At 44.1% G+C, this 27,019-nt stretch overlaps 1 protein-coding gene across 3 annotated transcripts in view; it reads right to left on the minus strand.

Annotated features, from left to right (window-relative positions):
• LOC147422205 (uncharacterized) overlaps positions 1-27,019 on the minus strand; it is a 90,801-nt gene that overhangs the window by 35,341 nt on the left and 28,441 nt on the right. For 2 of the 3 annotated variants that reach the window (XM_086503816.1, XM_086503815.1), the window contains exons 3-4: positions 23,199-23,366; positions 22,813-23,040 (exon numbers count right to left, since the gene is read on the minus strand). In XM_086503816.1, coding sequence (XP_086359942.1) covers positions 22,813-23,040; positions 23,199-23,366 — 396 coding nt within the window. The remainder of the gene's footprint in view (positions 1-22,812; positions 23,041-23,198; positions 23,367-27,019) is intronic. The other variant, XM_086503817.1, reaches the window with a different exon arrangement.

Here is a 27,019-nt window from a genome sequence, read left to right on the forward strand (position 1 = left end):
GGGGGGGGGGGGGGGGGGGGGGGGGGGGGGGTTTGTGCGCGCGCGCGCTAATAAAAAGAGGAAAATGGTATAACCTTTCTATCACCCAAGTGTGGTAGAGTGGTTATTCCTTTCCCTCTTGAATAACAGGTCTTGAGTTCAACTTTCCTCGTCGCCTAGATCTTTAAGGTCTCTTAGAATAGTTTCCTACGACGTTAAAACTCTCTTCTTCTCGGGTGTGTGTGGGGGTATGTGGGGGTGTGCTAATAAAAGAAGAAAATGGTATAACCTTTCTATCACCCATGTGTGGTAGATTGGTTATGCCATTTCCCTCTTGAATAAGAGGTCTTGAGTTCAACTCCCCTCGTCGGCTAGATCTTTAAGGTCTCTTGGGATAGTTTCCTACGACGTTAAAACTCTCTTCTTCTCGGGTGTGTGTGTGCGTGTGTATGTGTGCGCTAATAAGAAGAGGAAAAATTGTATAACCTTTCTATCACCCAAGTGTGGTACATTGGTTATGCCATTTCCCTCTTGAATAACAGGTCTTGAGTTCAACTCTCCTCGTCGGATAAATCTTTAAGGTCACTTGGGATAGTGTCCTATGACGTTTAAACTCTCTTCTTCTCGGGGGGGGTGTGTGTGTGTGTGTGTGTGTGTGTTGGGGGGGGGGGGGGGGGGCCGCTAATAAAAAGAGAAAAATGGTGACCTTTCTATCACCCCAGTGTGGTAGATTGGTTATGCCATATCCCTCTTGAATAACAGGTCTTGAGTTCAACTCTCCTCGTCGGCTAGATATTTAAGGTCTCTTGGTATAGTTTCCTACGACGTTTAAAACTCTCTTCTTCTTCTTCTTCTTCTTCTTCTTCTTCTCTCTCTCTCTCTCTCTCTCTCTCTCTCTCTCTCTCTCTCTCTCTCTCTCTCTCTCTCTCTCTGCCTCACGTAGCCTGCTACACCACCCTCATGTAGCTTGCTACACCCCCCTCACGTAGCTTGCACCCCCCCTCATGCTACGCATACACTCCCACCGCCTACTGTTGTGATTCACGCACACAATCCCCTCACGCTGCGCATCCTCCCCCTCCACCTGCTGTTGTGACAGCGCGCACAAATTTCCTTTTTCCCCCACCCCCCGCCCACATGCTGCTGTGACAGCACGCACAAATTCCCCCAAACCCCGCCCACCTGTTGTTGTGACAGCGTGCCCGCAGATGCATACATTCCCCCCCCCCCCCTTTCTATTCAACCCGCAGGTACATACACACGGCAAATTTCAAAATCCAGGAGGAATTCCCACAGGAATTTTCAGTCTCAACTTTTCCAGATTTTCTGAATTTTCGCATTCTCAAAATCCTGTAATTTCAATCCTGCAGGGATTTATTTGCAAGGAATTTGGAAACTGCAGAACTCACAGATATTGCAAATTGACACGTACAGAAAGCAAATATATGCCATGTAGGTTGAATGTGGAAACACATGTATGCATGATGCGGTGTGTATAGGTTGCTCTCTCCTCTCTTTTAGAAAGTGAAACAAATAAGGCAAGAAAGATGGCAGCGCACTACATGGTCACAAGCAAGAGGATGACAGCAATTGAAAAGGAGTTGAAAGAATGCAAAGCCCACATGGATGAGTGGAAGAAAGAGAAGAATTTAATTCTTGAATGGAAAAAGAGAGAGGAACAGGCGAGGGAACTAGAACGCAAGGAGTTTCGGGATGAAATTCAAGCTTTAAAAAGTAGCATCTCAGCCCTTCGGAAGGAACTCGACGAAACCAAAGAGGGAAGACGCCTTGAAGATGAAGAAATTCAGCCATCAATGATTGACGAGCTGAATAGTATACGAGCACAAGTCAAAGAAATAAAGGAGGAAGGAGAAATGAAGACCTCGTGGGTGGAGGTTCTCTCCAAAACGCAAAAGAAAATGGATGAGGCTGAAAAATGGATTGAAGTTGTCAAGAAGGGAAAAGGCAAGGAAATCCCGACTACACCCGACATCATCAACAAAACACTAGAAGAGGAACAACGAAGAAGGGTACGCGCTCTACACGTGAGAGTGACCGGCCTAAAAGATTCAGATAAGGTGGACCAAGAGGTGAAGAGCCTCATGTCCATGATGGGGGTGGAGAAGCCCTCGCACACACAAGCTTGGAGAGTGGGCAAGAAGAGTGAAGGTAATGGGGAGAGTTCAAAAGAACGGGCTCTCATTTTGCGCTTTCCCTCCATGGAAGAAAAGAAAGACTTCTTAAAGAAGAGGCCAACCCTCAAGAAAACAGGTATCTTTTTAGGAGATGATCTTATGCTCTCACAACTTGCACATATGAGAGAGGTCATGCCAGAGATTATAGCAGCAAGGGAGAAGGGAAAGTTAGCTTTCTACAGAAATGGACGAGTAGTGATTACAGAGCACCGCTCTACATGACGGTGCGAGACCTATGGGACCACTCTCAGGATGGCGGTTTGGAACTGTAATGGTTTGTATAGACTTGATGTGGGGGCCTTTGAGGACAGCTTCAGAGACAGAGACATTGTTTTCTACTCAGAGACTCATCAGGCTCCAGGACAGTTGATGCCGCATATATCAGGATACAGATGGGAGACAGCTTGCAGGACATGCACCAGAACTGCGCATGGGACTAGAGGATCAGGAGGTGTAGCAGTTCTTTTCAGAGAGGAGCTCCAACCACTACTGCACATAGTTCGGAGAGATGATCAGGCCAGATACTTGTGGGTGAGGCTGAGGGCAGAGACTGGACGTTTCTTGTACATCACCATATGCTATTTTCCTCCCAGCACTTCAGTATATGCTTCACCCAGAGGACAATCTCCTTACTCTGTACTTGATGATGATATCTGGGAGTTCTCCAGAGATGGAGACATCATACTCCTGGGGGATTTCAATGCCAGTACAGGCAGCTCATAGACAGTCTTCTATGACACATCGGAGGAGATGCTTAGAGAGCTAGAGCCAGTGGAGATGGGACTTGAGAGATGCTCACACGACAGAGAGCATACAGAGTATGGGAGATACCTGAGAAAGATGACGACTACTCACAGTTTAGCCATACTGAATGGCTTAACGACTTTCCCATTGTCTACAGGTTTTACTTGTTTTCCACACAGACATGGGTCCAGCACTGTAGACTATGTTCTGACACATCCGAGCTTTATCTCTCACATTCTGGATTTCACAGTGGGGCCCAGGCCTGTTGGGATAGCAGTAGATCATGCACTTTTAACATTATCAGTCTCCTTTGAGTACAATACATCTCAGGCCTCACGGGGTGATGGACATCCACGCTATACTTTTACATCAGAGACTGACTCAGTCTATGTTGAGGAGATACGTAGGCTTTTATGCACATCAGAGCCAGTGTACACAGTGGAGGAGATCACATCTATGCTGACAATGACATTACATGGGGCAGCGACAGAGGCATACCCACACACTCAGCCTGGGCAGAGACGTCGTTCTGGGCACATGCCTCAGAACAGCTGGTATGATGAGGAGTGTCGACAGAGGAGAGCTCAAATACAACGGGAGCTTACATTGGGAGTGATCACCTATAGACAGTCTCGCATTGCTACACGACGACTAGTGCGACGGAAGAAGCGAGCTTTCTTGGTCCAGATGGAGCAAGATTTATATCAGCTCTTCCTTAGTAGAGATTCAGGAGAGGCTTGGCGTCTATTTCATGAGAAGTCTCCCCCACCAGTGATTACTTCTACAGAGATATGGGGGCAGTATGCAACATCTTTATACACTATACCTCGACAACCACCACTGCCAGACCCACCACAGCCATCTCCGGCTACGAGCACCTTCTTTACCACTGAGATGGTAAAGGAGGCCATTGACAGGATGAAGACCAGACGGGCACAGGATCATGAGGGTTTGGTAGCAGAGCACATTATACATGCTGGGGATTTGTTGGCAGAGATGCTTGCACGGCTTTTCAACCGTGTCATGTGTGAGGGCTTCCCTGAGTCTTGAAGATTATCTACTATTGTACCTATCTTCAAGACAGGAGACCCCACAGTGCCGGGGAATTACCGTACTATCATGGTAGGACACACATTGGCACGGTTATATGCATCCATCCTCGAGCATAGGTTGAGCGTTGGGCAGAGATTATGGGCATACGGGCACCTGGGCAGGCTGGTTTCAAAAGGGGGTTCTCCACAATAGATCATGTCTTTACACTCAGAGCTATCATTGAGGAGGGTCAAGCACATGGTAGACGGATATACTGCAGCTTTGTGGATTTCCACAAAGCTTTTGACACAGTACCGAGGGCCAGATTGATGCACCGACTTATGGAATTGGGGGTACCCACAGAGCTGATGTGGGGGATTATGGCATTGTACAATTCAGTGATGGGTCATGTACGTACATCAAAGGGGATATCTGACATAGTTAACTCCACTATCGGAGTGAAACAGGGATGCCCACTGTCCTCTACTTTATTTGGCATGTATGTTGATGGGGTCTCTGATTATATTGACAGAGGAGGAGATAGAGGTGCTCAGCTTGCAAGGACATGGATCCCTCTTTTATTGTATGCTGACGATATCGGAATCGCCAGAGGGTATGCAGAGACATTTGGACGCATTGCATAGTTTTCCAGAGGATAGTAGATTGTCTGTCAACCTTGGTAAAACCAAGGTCATGGTATTTAATACCACGCCACAGTGGGTTAGGAGATCAGCACCTACTTTCACATATGGGTAGGACAGTATGGAGTACACTGATGCATACACATATCTTGGGGTGGTCTTTAGTGGACCGAGGTTCACACTGAAAGTGGCAGCAGACACTAGATTGACTCGTGCCTATGCAGCCCTAGGTGGTTTAGAGAGGATTTGTTCGCAGGTTCAGTTCCAGGAACCTCGAACAAAGCTCTGGCTTTTCGATACTTTGGTCGCTTCAGTTATGCACTACGGGGTTCAGGTTTGGGGACCATCTATTGACAGTGCTGGATGGAGTAATATGGAGAGACCCCTGATATCTATGATTTCTAGGCTGATTAGAGCCAAGGCCTCAGTCCCACATGACATCATACGAGCGGAGCTGGCTGCCCCACCTATGGAGGTTGAGGCACTCACCAGATCAGTATCATTTGTACACAGCTTATGGGACACCACCAGGGACAGGTATGCCAGGCTTGCTCTTGAGTCATCCAGACAGCTGGCATTACAGGGAGATACATCATGTTGGTATGCACAGATGAGCTCATGGTTTCAGAGGCATGGTTTCAGCATGGACAGGCTGCCCCCTTTCCAGTATTCTCGATGCACCATCCTTGGCTCTTACACGGATGGAGACTACTAGACTCATTCGGCAGGATCTTATCCAGCTTGATAGCAAGAGGACATGGATAGAGCCATCACGGGAGTTGGGTACGAAGAGGATTTTCTATAGAGAGCATCTTCTTCAACTCACGACAGACGGATTTGTCACACGGCCCAGTTACATGGACACACATCTATCTCATGGGTTACGATGTGCTATAGGCCAGATTCGCACATCTTCACACCAGCTTGGGATTGAGACAGGTAGATTCAGAGGCAACCAGCAGATAGTAGGATATGTCAATTATGCCATGCAGAGCCAGAGACAGAGTTTCACTACATATGTCGCTGCACAGCCTACTATGAGATACGGGGACGCTTTCATTGTCTATTTAGAGATGGTTTTGACTCATTAGATAGAGTCATGAGATATCAGGATCAAAGATGTCTCGGATTATTCCTACTTGAGATTCAGAGACATAGAGACGCTCTATTGAATGGGCAAAGACAGAGAGAGTCCCAGAGACGCATCTCAGATTTCTTCAGTCTGAGTACCACAGAGGCAGAGGGGACACCACCACCACAGAGCTCGGTTCCCACCCATACACACACCAGCGGTACTCTCATTGATCGAGCTATAGAGTTAGGGAGATCGAGATGACCACGACTGAGGAGGGGAGCCACGCAACACCGGCGGAGATTGCAGCAGAGGATCCACAGGATTCTAGCACGACACCCAGAGTGTCGATCAGGATAGGCTTCATGCTACTGCTATATTGTATCATGGTGACACTTATCCCCACTTTGTACCTTTATGGCATGATACCATTGCTCAGCCTACCAGCCACCCATAGGAGTCGGTAGCACTCCTATCAGTTTTTTGTTTGTGGTTTTCTTTGTTTTGTACCCAGACTTGGTACTAGACTCATCATTGTAATCAGTTGGTCTCATAGGTCATTTTGGCCTTTTGTAGACGTTAATATATCATTTCATTTCTCTCTCTCTCTCTCTCTCTCTCTCTCTCTCTCTCTCTCTCTCTCTCTCTCTCTCTCTCTCTCTCTGTGGCCAAGGGTATATTAGTTAACAGAGCTAGACGCCCACGTCTACGAGGGCGACCATGACATCGACGGAAGCTACATCAGAGGATCGGGACTATTCTAGCACGACATGGGAGACATCGAGTATAACTATTTTCAGAGGCGGACATTTACAATGCTCTCTCAGAGCCACAGAAGACTTTGTGTCGCTTTCGGCACGGCCCAAAGAAGCAAGCGTTGCAGACCTTTATGAAGTTCAAGTACCGCACGACCCACACATCAGAGTGGACCAACGAAGAGTCCCTTCCAGGATTCCAGATGCTATTGGCGATCTCCCTCGACGCCATACAGTTCGGTACCAGTACCTCACTTTGAAAAGGTTGGCTTGTCACATAACACATCCAACCCTATGTGTCCATGGACAAGCTACAGCATGATCAGGATTCAGTCAGTCCAGTCAGTCTAGATTAGAAGTAATCTGGCACTTTTGTGAGTCTTTTCGTAGACCGTGCATGCCCAATTACTTAGTGTAGATACATATCCTCTGGTTGCACACAACATGATCATCAGTAATCCCATCAGAATCCATTAGAATCAGTTAAGGGATTTTTCCAGTGCATTTAGCCTATTTTCCCTATTTTTGACATTTTTCACTTATTAATTTAAGTGACTTAGTAACAAAAGTAGGTAGGACAATTTTGCTAAGCTTGTATATAAGCAAACCCAAGTTAACACTCAATGACAAAAGAGGCAGCAAGAGCACCCTGCTCAACAGGCAACTTCTCAGCAGAACCCAAGGACTTCTAGCGTTTTTGCTTCACAACAGCTTTGCTAGCGTTTTTGGACAAGACCACCGCAGATCAGCCAACGTTTTGCTTTTGCAGATCCCTGGCAACAAGACCACAACAGATCAGCCTAGATTTTTTGCATTTGCAGAACCACGGCGACAAAAAGACCAATTTCAACCCCTAGCGTTTTTTATTTGCAGCACCACCTCAGCGTTTTTGCAGATCATCACGACGGAAAGTCAAGGAACATCAGCGTTTTCAGTTTTCAGCAGTTAGACTTCGCAAATCAAGTCCTTGGCGTTTCCATCACATTCAACCTAGCGTTTGTGTCATCGCCCACAGTCCCCCTAACCCTGGCGTTTTCAGCTTTGCTCATCGCCAACATATCCACAGACCCAGCGTTTTCCACTAACGCTACCAGCCCTGCCAGCGTTTTTCATTTTCAGCCTTTAGCGAAGCCATTATACCAACGTTTTCAGCGCACCGTCGACATAGCTTAGACTTGCATCAGTCCCATACATACCATTTGTACCACATTGTGCAATCATAAGTAGACCACTCTCGCCGACGAGAGTGGGGCCTTCGGAGGAGGGTTTACAACGTCTCTGGTGTCGTATCTCTCTTCTCTCTCTATCTCTCAGTCTCATACACTTGCACGCACAGTCTCCATTCACTTTGTCGTAATCATGACACTATCCATTAAGAACGGAAGGCTCTCCCTTCCATAAGAACTAAAAGGAACCTTGAGCACAATTCGGAGCACTCATCTTGAGCAAAGCGCAACAATCATTCCGCTGCACCTAACACAGCTGAAGAATCCCACTGACTTCGAAGTGTATGCAGCAGCTCTGTCCAAATGGCTGTCAGAACGGTGGATGTAGGGCAGGATTGAGAGCCCAACATGTAGGCACAGCGAGCCTTCCACCTGGTCCAAAGCGTGATGTTGCATATTGTTGTGAAAACTGTCACGGTGGCAGAAATCCAACTCATGACCTGTACCTAGTATCATCAATAGAGTACCTGGTCTGTCATCAAATATCTAATATCTAACCAACCCAAATGATTTTCTCATATTAAACTGATCATTTAATATGGGATAATAACGGGAACAAGGATTAGAATATAGACATGTGCTTACGGATTTATCTCAACACGGGGACAATGGTAAAGGGGCCCAAATGAGAGATGGTATGTCAAAGAGCAAGCTTAACTAATGAAGCTTAAAAGACCTTAGGGTTAGCTTCCTTAAAGACCTCCAATGGTTAAGTCCTTTTGACCTTAAGCAAGCTAGGGTTGTGCTTGAGGTGAGAACCTTAGGAAAGCTAGGGCTGTGCTTGAGGTGGGAACCCGATCTAAACTTAGGCAAGCTAGGGCTGTGCTTGAGGTGGGAACCCGATCTAAACTTCAGCAAGCTAGGGTTGTGCTTGAGGTGGGAACACGACCTAAACTTAGGTAAGCTAGGGCTGTGCTTGAGGTGGGAACTCCACCTAAGGTGCTTGTCATGCTTGATGACTAAGGTACTTGAGGTACTTGTTACATTTAATGAGGAAGTTGCTTGAGAAGCTTCCTATGCATGGCGGGTAAGATGCTTGAGTCAAAAAGAAAACCTACTCACTAATGAGGAAGTTGCTTGAGAAACTTCCTATGCATAAAAATCTCAAAGTTAGGGGTATTCTAAAAGAGCACATGGAACACATGTCAGACTCTCACTAAGCTTAACCACATGGGTGCTTGAATGCTATTGGTTGGGATAAAGAGGGGTCCAATGAGATTTTACTTCCACCTAACAAATATCTAGATATTTTCAAGCTCTCTCTCCCTAAGGGGTAAGGAGGACACTTGTCAAAAGACTATCCATGTGCTTGACTACAGGCTGCATGTGATTGGCTAAGGGGAGAGGGGTCCAATGAGCTTGTAGCAAGTAGAATTTTCGCCCAAAGCAAGGAGGGGGGGTGCTAGGAGGATATACACCATCACACCCACTCACTTGAGAGACCATTTCTCACTTGGTGAAAGTTGAGGAACACCACCTCCTTCTCCAAGCTTGTGAGAGTGAAAGCATACACCAACACTCTTGGCTATGGAATGCAAATCCAACCAAGAGTCATGCTTCAATGCTTAAGCTTGTCATCTTCTCCATCTCAATTACTATGCTATTATGTATGCTAGCAAGAAGAGTAATAATAAGTGAGGAACTACTTCTTTCTCCTATGGAATGTTTCTTCTTCCTCTTCCCTATCCTCATTCCCCGCCAGCTCTCTCCACCTTCGAAGGTGTTTGAGGCCTTGGGACTGAGGCTTGGGATAGTTAATGCTTTCTTCAAGTTTATGTTATGTTTGTGATGCATGAGGCTTTCCATCTTCATTGCATCACCTAGGTCACAAGGAACACAAAGATTGTATTGTACCAAGTCTCTCTTGATGGGAGAAACTATAATACAAATGCCTATTGGAGGGGGGACCGGGCTCCATATGAATCCGGTTCTCAACTATTGTCATGTTCTCTAAACTCTCTCTCTCTTGCAAAAGTATTGTTCATGCCAAGTTAACTAAGTATCATGTTTATGTTCCTACCATCAGCTAAGTTCACCCGCTATGCTCACAAAGTAATCTCTTAAAAGTGCTTCACCTAATTTCCTAATTCCGCTACTTCCAAAGTTCATAGGCAATTTCCATTACATTGGTATCAGAGCATTTGGTTTCTCTTTTCTTGCTTAAGAAGAGAGGTCCTTAAGTAGCCTATTAATGGTTGACTTTGTTAATTATATTAGGGTAAGTGAAACTGGGATCTATTATCGGTTTTGTTGAGCCCACTATGTGGGATATGGTGCACACCTCGAAAGCTTTGGACTTAATAATGGAGCCTATTTAGACTTGCCTACGGCTTTACCATTATTGAGCCATAAGAAGTCCGAAAGGAGCTATCCCTCGACAACTTCGCTATGTTAGACTCACTCCACTACTCTATAATTAACCAATTCGAGCCATGGGTGTAGATACTTAAGTGCCTATTTTCAAAGGCTAAGAGGAGTAGCAACTAAGGTTTTGAATTGCCAAAACATACACTAAGTAAACACATAAGTTTAATTAGCATGGCTGACAATAATCAAGAGAGGAGAATGAAGGTGCTAATGATGATGCTCCCATGTTTGTGAATTATCTCGTCACTAGGTTGCAGCAAGCTATGGGCAACCCTGCTTTGCAAGCCAAAGTTACTCAACAACTTCGTGCTTATGGAATTTCCCTTCCTCTCCAAGAGGAGAGAGAGCTTAGGAGGCCTCTTGAAGAGACCCCCAAAAGAAGACTCTCTCCCATACGAGAGGAGGAATCCAAAGATCAAGAAAGCAATGAATCCCTAAATTCCTCTGAAGATGTGGCTCCATGAAGGAGGACTAAACGATCGCCAACTCCTCCCAAGAGGAAACGGTTAACCCGTAGTCCTTCTCCTCGTCACTCCAAAAGGGAAGAGAGGAAACCAAGGAAGAAAAGGGCAAGAAAGAGGTCACCCTCTTCTCCTCCTTCTTCACCTTCCTCCTCTACCGATGAAAGCTATGGCTATTTTCCTAGAGAATATAAGAGGGGAGGACATCGCAAATCTTACCCTGCATGGCGAAGGTCACAAAAGCTCAAGAAGTGCAAAGGAGGAAAGAGTATCTCTTTTCTCACCTACGATGGCACCTTTGGTGCTACCGACAAAGTATTGGCCTTCATCCAACAATTTGATGCGGCCTTTGGAGACGAGGGCTTCACGGAGTCCTCCAAGCTACGCCATGTAGCTATGCACTTCCAAAAATCGGCTCGTCAATGGTGGGCTAGTCTTCGAGGCAATGGCGAAGCACCAAAGACATGGAAAACTCTACGAGTTTCCATCATGAAGCAATTCCTTGCAAGTGATGCAAAGGACAAAGTGCTCACCGAATGGCGGAGTTTAAGACTTCTCTCTCATGAGTCTATCCACAAATATGTGGACAAGTTTTGGGATTTACATCTCAAGGCTACTGTCTTTCAAAAGATAGACTTTGCTGAGCAAAAACAACAATTCTGTGCGGGATTACCTGAGCGGATGGCCGAGTATGTCAACTCTCAACGGCCTGACTCTATCAGCGAAGTAATCCACCATACCATGGTTATTTCACGTATCAATTTCCAACAAGGGGTTAGACGAAATGTCAAACCCATGGAAAATAAAGACAAAAGTGATGCAAAGGGAAAAATTAATGCCCAATTTTTTTCCCACGGCCATTCCAACAACAATAACAACAATCGGTCCAAGGAGAAAGGAGTTTACAAAGATAAAAATAAACTCTCTCCTGAAGAGCTTGAAACTTTTCGCAAGGATCACAAATGTCTTAAGTGTGGAGAGCAAGGACATGGCTATCGTTCTTGCCCCAAAAGAAATGCTCGCAAGGAGACTCCTAGAGCTTCCACTATCGAAGCTCCAAAAGAGGATACTCATCGCAAAGGATCACCTCTCTCCTATGCTTGGGGAAAGGTAAGGCAGCATGATGCTTTCATCCTATTTGACCCTGGTTCTGGTCTCAACTTCATATCAATGGAGTTGGCCACCAAGTTGGGCATTCAAGCTTTTGAGATGGGAGATGCTGTAACGGCCGATGCCGCTTTCCAGGGACAACAAGCCTCCGTTACTTCCTTGATTGGGAAGTTGAGGCTTCATGTCCAAAGCTATGTCGACAAAGAAGACTTGTTCATCTCTCCTCTCCAACATGAGGATGTTATCCTAGGGATACCATGGTTCAACCACATGGCTGCCAACATGAAGTTCCCTGAAAGAAGAATCTACTTCACCTACAGGGGAAAGAATATGTATATAGATGCTAATGAGTCTAGTCGTACTATACCACTTGTAAATCCTCTCGCCCTTGATAAATCAATGAAAAGCTCAGTTTCTGTGTACATGTGTAACGTGACACATCCAACCCTATATGTCCGTGGACAAGCTACAGAATGATCAGGGTTCAGTCAGTCCAGTCAGTCTAGATTTAGAAGTGATCTCCCACTTTTGTGAGTCTATTCGTAGACCGTGCATGCCCAGTCACTTAGTGTAAATGCATATCCTCTGGTTGCACACAGCATGATCATAAGCATTCCCATCAGAATCCATCAGAATCAGTCAGGGGAATTTTCCAGTGCATTTAGCCTATTTTCCCTATTTTTGACATTTTTCACTTATTAATTTAAGTGACTTTCCAACAAAAGTAGGTAGGGCAATTTTGCTAAGTTTATACATAAGCAAACTAGAGCTACCACTATTTGGCAGAAGAGGCAATAGGAGCCAAGCTCAGCATGCAACTTCTCAGCAGAACCTTTGCAGTTTCCCCCTCCAAGCAAGATCCCTCACCTAGCGTTTTTTGGAACTACACAAGCTAGCGTTTTTGCATCAGCTTTGCCTAGCGTTTTCAAGATCCAGCATCATCGCCCCAGAACCAGCAAGATAGCGTTTGTGCATCAGATCTCCCCAACAGAAGAACATCAGCCTAGCGTTTTTGGTCAGTAGCAGACATGCAACCCTAGCGTTTTGAGGAGGTCCAGCGATTGCAGATTCCCAGCAGATTAACACCTTCAAGTTCATCCCTAAGAAGTAGCAGATTCAGCCCCGAAAAGACCTCAGTTTTCAGCCTTGAAGATCATCAGTTTTCAGCCTAAACCTGCAGATTTTCAGTGTCAAAGAACCACCGAAAACAACCCCCAAATCAGCGTTTTTGGCTCAGTCACAGATTTCAGCCCATAGCATTTTTGGACAGCAGTAGAAAGATTGCAGATTTCATCCCTTAGGTAGACTTCGTCATCACCGTCGTCATTGTCGACATAGCCTAGACTTGCATCAGTCTCATGCATACCATTTGTACCAGATTGTGCCATCATAAGTAGACCACTCTCGCCGACGAGAGTGGGGCCTTCGGCGGAGGGTTTTACAACCTCTCTGGTGTCGTATCTCTCTTCTCTCTCTATCTCTCAGTCTCATTCCCTTGCACGCACAGTGTCCATTCACTTTGTTTGTGATCATAGTACACTCTCATTAAGAATGAAAGGCTCTACCTTCCATAAGAACAAAAGGAACCTTGAGCACAGTTCGGAGCACTCATCTTGAGCAAAGCGCAAACATTCATTCCGCTGCACCTTACATTGGTAACAAAACTTTGGCAGTGTTTTGTATCACTCAAGGAAAGAACCACAAGAACCACATAACTTTTTTTGCTTGTTGCGGTCGCACGAACCCAAGTTCGCTTGGTCGTGTCGATTCCTAATCGTGTTTTTGAAGAGTGATAGGAATCCCAAGAAAGAAGGGCTGTCCAGCCTCCCCTTGTGTCTCTTTTCACTCATTGAGAGCGGACCGTGCACTTAGCGGCCGGCCAATCGACGTGAGGTGGGAAAAAGCAACCTTGGTGTGAGCGCAAGGCCGCCAAGGGGTGCGCCTGCAGAAAGGAGTAGAACTCGGGTGAAGAGAAGATCCTTCTCAAACACGGTTTGCAAGCGAAAGAAAACCTCAAGAACCTCAAGAACCAAGACCCCCAAGAACCCAAGTTCCTCGTGAACTTAAGAACCCAAGACCCCCAAGAACCCAAGTTCCTCGTGAACTTAAGAACCCAAGACCCCAAGAACCCACAAGAACCCACGACTTCAGTGGATGATCATCACTCGAAGCGGAATGGATACTTCGCTTAGAAGTGATGAGCATGAGAGAGGCGAAGAAGAATTTTCCCCACCAGGAGGTTTTTCTGACCCTCCCCCTTCCCCATCTACGCCAAGGATTACAGTAACTCCTATGTAGGCTTTGAAGCAGTTGTTTCTGGAAAGAAAGTTAGAACACAAAGAAAGAGAAGCAGAAAGAAAGGCCTACGAAGAAGAAATGGCAGCCATAGATCGTGACTACGAAGAAAGCGTGGCAACCATAGAGCGTAAGTACACCTTGGAAGCCAAAGAAAGTCAAGCCAAATTGGATCGCGAGAACAAAGAAAGTCAAGCCAAATTTGATCGCGAGAACAAAGCCATCAAAGAAAAGAGCGACCAACACATGAAAGAGTTCTTGAGACTCTTTTCTCAAGTTCAGGCACAGATGCAAGAGATTCGGGAAAAGGAGACTCTCTCAGTCTCTTCTTCTCCAAAGCATGATACACAGGATTTGCATGATGATAAGCATGATGATTTGAATGACAATGATGAGCATGATGATTTGGATGATAATGATAAACATGATGCTTTGCATTATCAAGATGTGATTTCTCACAAGCATGATGATTTGCATGATCAAGATGTGATTTCTCACAAGCATGATGAGTTGCATGAAGATGATGTGATTGTTCACAAGGATGATGTGTTAGTGGATGCTTTTTCTAGCAAAGCTAACCTCGTTGTAGATTCAATCAATCACGAACCTTGGCTTTCGAGTTGAGGTCCAAAGAACCTCCACAGGACGATTCGATCCCTCAAGAAGAACCGATCTTGGCTCTCGAGCCTAGGTCCAAAGAGCCCTTAGAGGAAGTATTATGTGTTCGCATGATTGATACGCACGCATTGTTAGAGTGTTTCATTCGTGATCGTTTCCTGTATTTTAGTCAACGTTTTTTTGTGATCCCTTTTCCTAGGCATGACATATTGTACGTTGAGCACGTTTCTCTCATGGATGAGCACGAATGTATGCGGATTTCTCATGAAAAGCTGAAAAGTATGCATTCAAGGAAGTCACATTCCCCGTCTCTTCCTTGGCACGACACATTTGTAGAAAGAGCACATGAAAGTATGAGCACCAAGCATAAGCATTTCCGTTGTGAATTGCCACAGATGATTGCCCTAGATCATAAGAGAAAGATTCGATCTCATTGTTTGCGTGTGTGTGGTGAACGGTTTGGCATTACGTCTATTGGTTCATCTACATTACATGCATAGTCTTTTAGGAAGACGAGATTTTTTCCAGTCACTTTAAATGGAATAGGTATGTTCATGGTTTTGTGTTGGAAATGGTTTCAAGAATTTTCAGCCGTGGAGATTCTTGAAGAAAAAAGAAGCAGGACTCTAGATGAAGTTGACGCATCGAAGGAGCCACAGAAGACTTTGTGTCGCTTTCGGTGCGGCCCAAAGAAGCAAGCATTGCAGACCTTTATGAAGTTCAAGTACCGCACGACCCACACATTAGAGTGGGCCGGCGAAGAGTCCCTTCCAAGATTTCGGATGCTATTGGCGATCTCCCTCGACGCCATACAGTTCGGTACCAGTACCTCACTTTGAAAAGGAGGGGATGTCACGTCACACATCCAATCCTATGTGTCCGTGGACAAGCTACAGAATGATCATGGTTCAGTCAGTCCAGTCAGTCTAGATTTAGAAGTGATATGACACTTTTGTGAGTCTATTCGTAGACCGTGCATGCCCAATCACTTAGTGTAGATGCATATCCTCTGGTTGCACACAGCATGATCATAAGCATTCCCATCAGAATCAGTCAGGGGAATTTTCCAGTGCATTTAGCCTATTTTCCCTATTTTTGACATTTTTCACTTATTAATTTAAGTGACTTTCCAACAAAAGTAGGTAGGGCAATTTTGCTAAGTTTGTATATAAGCAAACTAGAGCTACCACTATTTGGCAGAAGAGGCAATAGGAGCCAAGCTCAGCATGCAACTTCTCAGCAGAACCTTGGCGGTTTCCCCCTCCAAGCAAGACCCCTCACCTAGCGTTTTTGGGAACTGCACAAGCTGGCATTTTTGCATCAGCTTTGCATAGCGTTTTCAAGATCCAGCATCATCGCCACAGAACTAGCAAGATAGCGTTTATGCATCAGATCTCCCCAGCAACAGAACATCAGCCTAGCGTTTTTGGTCAGTAGTAGCAGACATGCAACCCTAGCGTTTTGAGGAGGTCCAGCGATTGCAGATTCCCAGCAGATAAAGCCCTTCAAGTTCAGCCCTAAGAAGTAGCAGATTCAGCCCCGAAAAGACCTCAGTTTTCAGCCTTGAAGATCATCAGTTTTCAGCCTAAACCTGCAGATTTTCAGTGTCAAAGAACCACCGAAAACAGTCCCCCAAATCAGCGTTTTTGGCTCAATCGCAGATTTCAACCCATAGCATTTTTGGACAGCAGTAGAAAGATTGCAGATTTCAGCCCTTAGGTCGACTTCGTCATCACCGTCGTCATCGTCAACATAGCCTAGACTTGCATCAGTCTCATGCATACCATTTGTACCAGATTGTGCAATCATAAGTAGACCACTCTCGCCGATGAGAGTGGGGCCTTCGGAGGAGTGTTTTACGTCTCTAGTGTCGTATCTCTCTTCTCTCTCTATCTCTCAGTCTCGTTCCCTTGCACGCACAGTGTCCATTCACTTTGTTTGTGATCATAGCACTCTCTCAGTAAGAATGGAAGGCTCTAGCTTCCATAAGAACAAAAGGAATCTTGAGCACAGTTCGGAGCACTCATCTTGAGCAAAGCGCCAACATTCATTCCGCTGCACATTACAACATGATTTTTGTCAAAGAATCCCAAAAAGATCCTAATGTTTCATCAAAGGTGAATGGTAGGAATCAAGAAGAGTTAGACTTGTCTAACTTTCTAAAAGGATTCCAAGATGTGTTCATTGATGATATCCCTATGGACTTACCTCCAAAACGAGGGGATGATGACCATCGAATTGAGCTCCTATCAAGAAGCTCACCGCCTAACAAACCTCCCTACCGGTTTCACAAGCTCAACAAGAGGAGATCGTGAGGCAAGTACAAGAATTGGTAGACAAAGGAATGGTGAGGCCTAGCTCCTCTCCCTTTTGCTCTCCAGTCCTTTTAGTGCAAAAGAAAGATGGTACATACCGCATGTGTGTGGACTATCGCGCACTAAATCATATCACTATCAAAAACAGATTTCCCGTACCCCGGGTAGAAGATCTGTTTGATAACCTACAATGCTCTACCTACTTCAGTAGGATTGACCTTAAAAGTGGCTACCATCAAATAAGAATAGTGAATGAAGATATCCTAAAGACTGCGTTTCGTACAACGTTTGGCTTTTATGAATATCTAGTCATGCCTTTTGGCTTGACTAATGCACCAGCTACATTCAATCGATTAATGGAGAAAATTTTTAAACCCTACCGCAAATTCACTGGAGTGTTCTTTGATGATATCATCACTACTCCAATTCCTTGGAGGAACACAAGCAACATCTCCAAGTGATTTTTCAAGCATTAAGGGAGAAGAAGCTTTTTCTCAATCAAAAGAAAAGTGATTTTTTCCTTCAAAAGATTTAATACTTAGGTCATATTATCTCTCGAGATGGTATCCGTATGGATTCATCAAAGTTGGAGGTAATAAAAGCATGGCCTAATCCAAGGAATCTACATGAGCTAAGAAGCTTTATTGGTATGTGTGCATACTATAGACGCTTCATAGAAAAATTCTCTCAAATAGCAAGACCATTACATGATTTAACAAAGAAAAACGTTAAGTACTCATGGACTACTAAGGAGCAAAGTGCTTTTCACAAGCTCAAAGAGAAGGTTATCTCCCAACCAGTCCTTATGCTTCCGGATCTCTCAAAGCCATTTGAGGTCCAATGTGATGCTTGTGGTGATTGCTTTGGAGCAGTCTTGCTGCAAGAAGGGCATGCCATAGCCTATGAGAGCCGAAGGCTCAACACGGATGAACGAGTCTTAGGCATTTATGAGAAAGAGCTGTTAGCTGTTCTACATGCCCTAGACACATGGAAGCACTATCTATTGGGGATTCCATTCATCTTACGAACAGACCATCAAAGTCTCAAGTACTTCATGACGCAAAGCTTTCCGACAAACAAATGAAGTGGGCAAATTTTCTTTCACAATTAATTTCCACATTGCTCACATTGCTGGTAAGCACAATCAAGTGGCTGATGCACTTTTGCGACGACCAAAAGTTAATGCTGTGTCAATAGCAACTCACAAAGATCTATCTTCTATGATAGATGAGTATGCTACTGACCCTGATTTTAAAGACATAATGTCAGCCCTTGCTTTGGGGAAGAAAGAGAAACCATTCACCTTGCAGGATGGTTATCTTCACCATGGCAATAGGCTATGTGTTACCCACTCCCTTCATGAGAAAGTCATGTATGAATCCCACGCTCCTCCCTATGCGGTGCATAGAGGCATTCAACCTACTCTTCGAGTAGAGACGTACTTTTATTGGCCTACCATGAAAGTGGACATACAAGAGTATGTTTCAAAATGTGTAGTATGCCAAAAGTATGATAGAGGGAAGCAACCTGGATTACTCTAGCCATTGCCAATTCCTAATTCACCATGGGAGAGTATATCCATGGATTTTATCTTTGGGTTACCAAAATCTATCCATGGGAATACGGGAATATAGACAATAGTCGACAGGTTTAGCAAGCAAGCACACTTTATCCCTGTCAAGAAGACTATTAAGGCACACCAAATGGCAACTCTCTTCATATCATAGATTTTCAAACACCATGGATTGCCAACGTCCATCGTGTCAGATAGAGATCCTAGAATGAACAGTAATTTCTAGAAAGGTCTCTTTGAAAATCTAGGTACAAGATTGAATTTCTCTTTTGCCTACCACCCACAAACGGATGGCCAAAGTGAGATAGCCAATCTTACGATTCTTGATCTACTAAAGACCTATGTCACAGAAGTAGATCAACGCTCACAATGGGAAAAGTACTTACCTCTTGTAGAGTATGCGTATAATAATACTATCCATACTTCTACGAGAAAAGCACCTTTTGAAATCATAGAAGGAAGACCTAAAAGTCCCTTGCTACTCAAAGTACATGGGAAGATCTTCGCTTCCGATGAGTATAGCCGTGACCTGCAAACATCTTTTCAAAAGATAAAGGAGGCTATATCCATCTTCCAACTAAAGCAAAAAGTTGCTGCTGACAAGCACAAAAGGGCCTTAACGTTCAAAGAAAATGATTGGGTCTTACTTAAGTTTCCTAAGGCTCGATTGAGGCAAACGACGGGCAAAAACCCTATGGGCCATCAAAAGTATTATGCTAAACTAGCAAAAAGATACTATGGTCCTTTTCAAATTTTGAAGCCAATCAATGAGGTAGCTTATCAACTCAAGTTACCTAACCATTGGCTCATACACAATGCTTTTCATGTGAGCGTACTCAAGCCCTACAAAGGAGAGCCTCCAAATGAACCAATTATTGAAGACCCTCTTGAAATCGAAGATCAAGAAGAGGTACTACAACCCGAAGCTATTCTTCGGCATGAAGACAAGGTACTACGACATGGTAAGATTATCCAACGGTATCTTATTAAGTTCAAAAATTATCCTTTTGAAGATGCTAAATGGATGCAAGGAATCCAACTTAAGGATAGTATGAACCTTGTCAACGCTTACAATGTTACATTAAAATAACCAAATGTACATGTTTCTTTTAAATGATTAATGTTTTTGTATTATAATACTAATTCTCTCTTTATTGTGCATAAATTTAAGTAGTAGTATGCATACTAAAAATCATGTTTGGGATGATGACGTCTCTCAAACACCATGTAGAATTTGTCACTCTACTTGGGAGGATGAAATGGACTAAAGAGCAAACATGTTTGCGGCAGCTATGTCTCCCAAGCACCGAATGGATTAGTCATCCATCTTGGAATGATGTCGTAGGGTAAAAAGGGATCCTCTACCCGCTAAGACAAATTGACTAATGGCTATGACTTTATCTCTTTTACCTCATAGTCGAGGACGACTATGATTTCAAGAGAGAGGTAATGTCATCAAATATCTAATATCTAACCAACCCAAATGATTTTCTCATATTAAATTGATCATTTAATATGGAATAATAAACGGGAACAAGGGTTAGAATATAGACATGTGCTTACGGATCTATCTCAACACGGGGCCAATGGTAAAGGGGCCCAAATGAGAGATGGTCTGTCAAAGAGCAAGCTTAACTAATGAAGCTTAAAAGACCTTAGGGTTAGCTTCCTTAAAGACCTCCAATGGTTAGTGTTAAAAGTCCTTTTGACCTTAAGCAAGCTAGGGTTGTGCTTGAGGTGAGAACCTTAGGCAAGCTAAGGCTGTGCTTGAGGTGGGAACCCGACCTAAACTTAGGTAAGCTAGGGCTGTGCTTGAGGTGGGAACTCCACCTAAGGTGCTTGTCATGCTTGATGACTAAGGTACTTGAGGTACTTGTCACATTTAATGAGGAAGTTGCTTGAGAAGCTTCCTATGCATGGGGGGTAAGATGCTTGAGTCAAAAAAAGAACCTACTCACTTAATAAGGAAGTTACTTGAGAAACTTCCTATGCATAAAAATCTCAAAGTTAGGGGCATTCTAAAAGAGCACATGGGACACATGTCAGACTCTCACTAAGCTTAACCACATGGGTGCTTGAATGCTATTGGTTGGGCTAAAGAGGGATCCAATGAGCTTTTACTTTCACCTAACAAATATCTAGATATTTTCAAGCTCTCTCTCTAAGGAGTAAGGAGAACACTTGTAAAAAGACTACCCATGTGCTTGACTACAGGCTACATGTGATTGGCTAAGGGGAGTGGGGTCCAATGAGCTTGTAGCAAGTAGAATGTTTGCCCACAGCAAGGAGGGGGGGTGCTAGGAGGATATACACCATCACACACTCACTTGAGAGACCATTTCTCACTTGGTGAAAGTTGAAGAACACCGCCTCCTCCTCCAAGCTTGTGAGAGTGAAAGCATACACCAACACTCTTGGCTATGGAATGCAAATCCAACCAAGAGTCATGCTTCAATGCTTTAAGCTTGCCATCTTCTCCATCTCCATTACTATGCTATTATGTATGCTAGCAAGAAGAGTAATAATAAGTGAGGAACTACTTCTTTCTCCTATGGAATGTTTCTTCTTCCTCTTCCCTATCCTCATTCCCCGTCAGCTCTCTCCACCTTCGAAGGTGTTTGAGGCCTTGGGACTGAGGCTTGGGATAGTTAATGCTTTCTTCAAGTTTATGTTATGTTTGTGATGCATGAGGCTTTCCGTCTTCATTGCATTACTAGTCACAAGGAACACAAAGATTGTATTGTACCAAGTCTCTCTTGATGGGAGAAACTATAATACAAATGCCTATTGGAGGGGGGACCGGCTCCATATGAATCCGGTCCTCAACTATTGTCATGTTCTCTAAACTCTCTCTCTCTTGCAAAAGTATTGTTCATGCCAAGTTAACTAAGTATCATGTTTATGTTGCTACCATCAACTAAGTTCACCCGTTATGCTCACAAAGTAATCTCTTAAAAGTGCTTCACTTAATTTCCTAATTCCGCTACTTCCAAAGTTCATAGGCAATTTCCATTACATGGTCTATACCCTAAGGGAGTAAGCAAGAAGACCGGATCTGTCGACAAGCCCTGGAAGGAGATGTGTGACCCCGGAAATTGCGAAAGCCATGAAATTGCCCCCCACGTCACAAACCCATCATGGATGCCCACTCTAATCAACAAGCAACAAACTGCCATCTACAGTGGCTGCGCTTATGGGCAAACCCAGAAACAGTGCTTCAAAGACTCAGGCTCCAAAGTACATCTCTGACAAGCCGGATCATGACCAATGACTGTTGACCAAGTGCCTACAAGAAATCCAGCATGTGCCATCATCCACATGAGAAAACATATCCTGCGGCTAATCCGGAGGGTCCAGATGCAAGACCAAAACTGTCGTTGAAAAGCAGGAGGATGCGCTGGTCCTGCCACACCTCTAACTGACGAGGACGATGAGGTGGATGTCGGTGCCAAAAGAAGCCTCCTCACAAGGGAGACTGTCTACTCAAAAAAGGATAGGTGGGTGTGATCATCACTCAAAGAAGGCGAGTGCCACTCTCCAGGATCCCAATCCAACTGAACAAGGGGCTTGCACTGCCAATTCCATAGTCTCCAAAGAAGAGCCTCCTAAACAATGAAAACAGGGTCAACACATGATCTCCTCTGGAAAGAGCCAACCACTCTAACAGGCTGCCAATGGGCAGTCAGCCTTTGATCAGGTAAAACCTCACCCTGAAAGTCCAATCTGACTTGACGTCCATGATTGCCAGTACTGGCAATGTTAAAGACTAGAGTCCCCTGCTGAGCGACAATCGGGTCTCCTGAGATGGGGTCGAAGTACGCCCACCATCCTCCACCATCCTTGATGTTGTGTCCTTGAGATGTTGTTTTAATAAGAAGATTTTCCAGTTTAGCAAGTTGAAGAAATTGCATCATCATGAGAAGGGAGCAGTTCCTCTTGAGGTTCTTAATGAGCTAGTTGAACCACACATGGTTCCACAAGGATCTGATAAGATCCTTGGGCATAGGGATCATCATACCAGGTATATCAAGGTTCTAGTTAAGTGGGAGGATGCAGATGAGAAAGCATTTACTTGATAACGCCATTGTGCTATTACCAAGAGATCTCCATAGGTGTTTTTTGAGGATGAAAGCTTCTAGAGAGGGGGGAGGGATGTTACACAGCCAGCACCGGCTTCGAGAGGGACATTCCATACAATATCGAAGTGCAAATGCTAGATTTGGAAATGCCATACAGTATCAACGATCTCTCAAACACACGCACACACACTAAGACACACCTCTTTCAGAAGCCTCCATAATGATTTTCTATGGAATTTCTTTAGAATATTTGTGGCAGTAGATTCTCAAGTGTCAGAAAAGAGCCCATCAGGAGCCATTAGAGAAAAGAGAAACTTAATAGCAACTGTACATGTAAACAAAAGCGATACCTGCAATGAGCATACTGTTGAGAAGAGTACGCATGAATACAAATACATTGCCGTTTGGAAGACCCATGATAATGTTGTCAAAATAATGATAACAGAGAGGCTTAATGATGTCATTTTTGTCTCAAAAGGGAGTGGTTGTAGCTTCACCTCGAGGTAAAACCAAGCTTTGTAGAAGACATAGAGCAAGAATGCAGGAATAAACAGTTTTACAAGGAGCATCCTGCATTGCTACACATGTGGAGCAACATTAGGAATAGTTTCAAAAGGCGAGGGGCAAAGATGTCACCTTCTAATTTGATTAGCATACAAGCACAATAAAGTTGCAGATCTACGTGCACACACGTACATACACAAATGTCTACAGGAGCACATGTAAGAAAAAGTACCTCAATAATAGCATCATACTCTTCCTGAATTTCCATTACTTCCTCTTCTGCAGCATCTAGAAAGAGAACACCTCGTATTCCATGTTTTTTTATTGCTTGGGTTAAAAAAACAAAGGATATGGTTGATAGAGCACTTCCAACTAGCACAACAAATGGTTGGAAAACAAGCTGCAAGGATAAAAAGTTAAGTCAGTGTCATGATCCACAGCATTAAGTATGAAAGCACGAGACATATCAATTCCAAATAAGGATGAAAAGCTTAATCTTTTTTTGCTCACCAGACACAACAAAGGAAAAATTTAACCCCTCTTTTTGTTTAAATGATCAAGACACGAAGAATTAAATTCTCCATGAGCTTACAAAGACATAAGCTTATAAACTATTACGAGGGGTAGATTCTAGAACACTTGCAAAAAACCCACAATCAAGAGACATTCATAAGCTCATAAAGACTATGATGAGGGGTAGTCCACCTGCGCAAAACCCAGAACACAAACTCACAAAACTCTACTTCAACGATTTTAAACAGGAATGATATAAAACACAATATTGTAATATAATTTACTTACTGTTAATTCTTAAATGATGAAGAGAGTTAAACAAGACAACTTTTTAGACCAAAGAGAAAAACAGATTGTTCCCCCCCCCCCCCCACCAGGCGGTGTGGGCAGGTGCAAACATATAAACAACCAAAGCATCTATAACAAAAATGTAAGTTCTAAGCTGCTCAAATAGGCAGTAAACAGTTTATACGAGATGGCGAGTGAGTATTTCCAAGCAACACAATAAACGAGCGAGTCTCTTTGGAAATGTCACTACTAGTCAAAAAGAATTGAAACCGTACTGGTTATTTACACACAATATTTTGATTGCAAAAAACAATTGCAAGGCTACAATTTATTTTCAAACAAAGTGAGAAAATCTCCAATACACATAGTACAATGATTTTTTGTTTTTGTATTTTCACAATCTAAAATTAATTTTTAAGAGAATAAATTGAATGAGTTTAAAATATGGATGACCTGATAAAAGACTTTACAATAATTCATAATACCATACTCTCTAATCATATAATTGTGTAGCTGCAAGTGAAATGAAAGGGTGAAAAAAAAACCTCCTCGTCGGTGTCGGACCACGGTCAAAAACGCTTTGTGGTGTGGCGGAACGGTTCACAGCCACCGTCCAACACTCACGGCACGTCTGGAGGGGGGGGGGGGGGGGGGTCACCCTTTTCATGTCACGTGACACATCCAACCCTATGTGTCCATGGACAAGCTACAACATGACCAGGGTTCAATTCCGTCAAGTCGGTCTAGAATAGGAAGTGATCTGGCACTTTTGTGAGTCTGTTCGCAGACCGTGCATGACCAATCACGTAGAGTAGATGCATATCCTCCGGTTGCACACAGCATGATCATCAGCATTACGATCAGAATCCATCAGGGGAATTTTCCAATGCATTAAACCTATTTTCCCTATTTTTGACATTTTTCACTTATTTATTAAGTGACTTTTGTTGGGAACTAGGTAGGGAAATTTTGCTAAGATAATATAAAAGCAAACCAGAGTTAGCACTTTCTGGCAAAAGAGGCAGCAAGAGCATTGCTCAACAGGCCGATTCTCAAGCAAGACCAACACAAGTACCTGGCGTTTTCACCCAAAATTCCTAGCGTTTTCAGCCCTTGGAGACTTGGCAACTTCAGCCTCAGATCAGCGTTTTTTCCCTCAGCTAGGCCAGCGTTTCCATCACTTGCAAGACACAGCAATACAGCGTTTTCTTGGACCTGCTGTCCAGCGTTTTCAGCCAGCCTACTCAACGTTTCTGCACCAGCAAGATCAGCGATTCCACAGCAGAATTTCAGCGTTTTGTAGACAGCAACATTCAGCGTTTTTGTAGCAGCATGAACCAGCATTTCAGTCAGCAAAGATTAGCGTTTTTGCATCAGCGGTAATCCAACGATTCCAAGCATGAAGGACAGCGTTTTCAACATACGAGGTCACAGATAGCATCATCGTCGTCCTCGCAGCACACAGTGTTCAGCCATAGCCTCACTTAGACTTGCATCAGCATCTTGTACCAGATTGTGCAATCAACAGCATAGACCACTCTCGCCATCGAGAGTGGGGTCCTTTGAGGAGGTTTTTACAACGTCTCTAGTGTCGTATTCTCTTCTCTCTCTATCTCTCAGTCTCAGCACCTTCACGCACAGTGTCTATTCACTTTGTTTGTGATCACTTGCACTTTCTCATTAAGGAAACGGAAGGCTCTCCTTCCCTAAGTAAAAGGACCTTGAGCACAGTTCGGAGCACTCATCTTGAGCAAAGTTCAACGTTCACTTCCGTTGCACCTTACAATACAGGTGCTTGGAGAGTTGGCAAGAAGGGAAGTGATGAGAAAGGAAGGCCCAAGAAAAGAGCACTCATTATACGTTTCCCTACATAGAAGCTAGGAAGGTATTCCTGAAGAAGAGACCAACACTCAAGAAAACGGGATATTTTTGGGTGATGACCTCACTTTCACACAGGTAGCACACATGCAAGAGCTGATGTCGGAGATCAAGGCGACGAGGGGGAAAGGGAAAATTGCTTTTTACAGGGGAGGAAGAGTAGTGATGTTGGAAAAGCGCACCGCATGACGGTGCGAGACCTATGGGACCAACTTTAAAATGGGATCAATGAAGTTAGATGCAGGCGCATTTGAGGAAAGCTCTAATGGAAGAGACATTATTTTGTACTCGGAAACGCATCAAACACCTGGCGGGACATTACCTAGAGTGATGGGATACCATTGAAAGACTACTTGTAGGCAGGATGTGCGATCAACGCATAGAGGACGAGGGTCAGGAGGTGTAGCAGTCCTATTAAGGGAGGAGCTTCAACTCCTCATTCGTATTGTTCGGAGAGATGAGCAAACCAGATATATGTGGGTCAGAGTGAGAGCAAAGACAGGGAGGCCACTCTACATTGCATTATGCTATTTTTCCACCAGCACATCTCAATATGCATCGCCCAGGGGACAATCACCCTACATGATATTGGATGGGGACATATGGGAGTTCTCTAGGAATGGAGATGTCATTCTTTTAGGAGACTTTAATGCCAGGACGGGCCGGTCTCAGACAGCTTTCCACAGTACCTCAAAGGAAATGTTGAGAGAATTGGATGCCAATGATATGGGATTGGTTAGGTGTTTGCACGATGAAGAGCACGCTGGATATGGGGGATATCTCACAGATTTGGGGACTTCACATGGATTGGCCATCTTGAATGGCCTCTTGAAATTTCCAGCGTCGAGTGGGTTCACTTGTTTTCCTCATAGACATGGGGCTAGCACAGTGAATTATGTTTTGGCTCAGCCAGCTTTCATACCCTCTATACAGGACTTTACAGCCGGGCCCAAGCCCTTGCATCCATATTTGCAACTAGACAATCAAACGAAGGACTGATGAGATGATAAAGCAACACATCGGTTGGTGTTTGGATGAATCAAGGCCGATGAGAAAAATCATCTCTGTTTAATAATATCTATTGGAGTCTAGGGAGTTCTAGATCAAGTATCATGTTGCGAGTATGAATAATTTAATGTGCTTTTACGCTTCATTAAAAAGCCAAGTCTTTTGCATGTAATTGTGTTCGATACATTCTCGCCTCTCTCCACCACCATGTCCCTCTTTGTAAGCTCGCCTCTAATTTGCCAATCGCATCTATGATGCCCACTACTCTGCCCAATATAAATATTAATCTTTTCTTGTAGCAGATCTCACTTTTTTTGCGAGGTGTCAAAAATCATCCATGTGCTACCAAGGTCGCTTGACCGCACT

The sequence above is a fragment of the Adiantum capillus-veneris genome, chromosome 27, assembly GCF_014529385.1.
Source record: "Adiantum capillus-veneris isolate H3 chromosome 27, ASM1452938v2, whole genome shotgun sequence".
NCBI lineage: Eukaryota > Viridiplantae > Streptophyta > Polypodiopsida > Polypodiales > Pteridaceae > Adiantum > Adiantum capillus-veneris.